Source organism: Galeopterus variegatus, unplaced genomic scaffold (assembly GCF_000696425.1).
Source record: "Galeopterus variegatus unplaced genomic scaffold, G_variegatus-3.0.2 Scaffold14323, whole genome shotgun sequence".
NCBI classification, from domain to species: domain Eukaryota; kingdom Metazoa; phylum Chordata; class Mammalia; order Dermoptera; family Cynocephalidae; genus Galeopterus; species Galeopterus variegatus.
Genome location: NW_007740434.1, coordinates 17,933 through 18,614, shown reverse-complemented (window position 1 = coordinate 18,614; position 682 = coordinate 17,933). Strand labels below are relative to the sequence as shown.

The 682-nt window shown below is 34.2% G+C and overlaps 1 protein-coding gene across 1 annotated transcript in view; it reads left to right on the top strand.

Moving 5' to 3' along the window:
- Positions 1-682, top strand: part of LOC103581927 (kinesin-like protein KIF23) — a gene marked incomplete at both ends in the record, with an annotated part of 19,825 nt that overhangs the window by 6,013 nt on the left and 13,130 nt on the right. Inside the window, 2 exons of the mRNA XM_008563637.1 lie at positions 210-315; positions 545-681. Coding sequence (XP_008561859.1) covers positions 210-315; positions 545-681 — 243 coding nt within the window. The remainder of the gene's footprint in view (positions 1-209; positions 316-544; position 682) is intronic.

The window sequence follows — 682 nt, the reverse complement described above, 5'->3', positions numbered from 1 at the left end:
GTGAACTTAAGACTTTTCTACATTCTCTTTAGTAGTTGTGACTGAAAATATTTACTGGTTTATAATTGGTGTACTTTAGGTATGACATGACTTTTTAGTGAGTTACTAAGAAAATAAGGATTCTAAGTTTAAAGATTAAACAGATATATTTCTAGCCTGGATATAGTGGAATTCCATTTAAGTTCATTTTATTTTTTCTCTCTCCACAGACTCAATATTCATTTAAACAAGTATTTGGCACGCACACTACCCAGAAGGAGCTCTTTGATGTTGTGGCTAGTCCCTTAGTAGATGACCTCATTCATGGCAAAAATGGTATGATTCTTGAAGTTTTGTTGTATTTTCCTTTTTCTCCTCTTCTGATAAAACCTTTTCATATTATATATTTGGTTTATGTTTGGCATTGAATTCAGATTTAATTTGTAAGGGTGGTGTTAAACCTTTTTTTGAGCTGGTTAATTTTTAGTGTTTTTTAATACAGTGAAGAAATATTACAAGTGGAGGACTTTTAAGATATGACTCATTGTAACTTGCCACACTGTAGGTCTTCTTTTTACGTATGGCGTGACAGGAAGTGGAAAAACTCACACAATGACTGGTTCTCCAGGGGAAGGAGGGCTGCTTCCTCGTTGTTTGGACATGATCTTTAACAGCATAGGGTCATTTCAAGCTAAACGATACG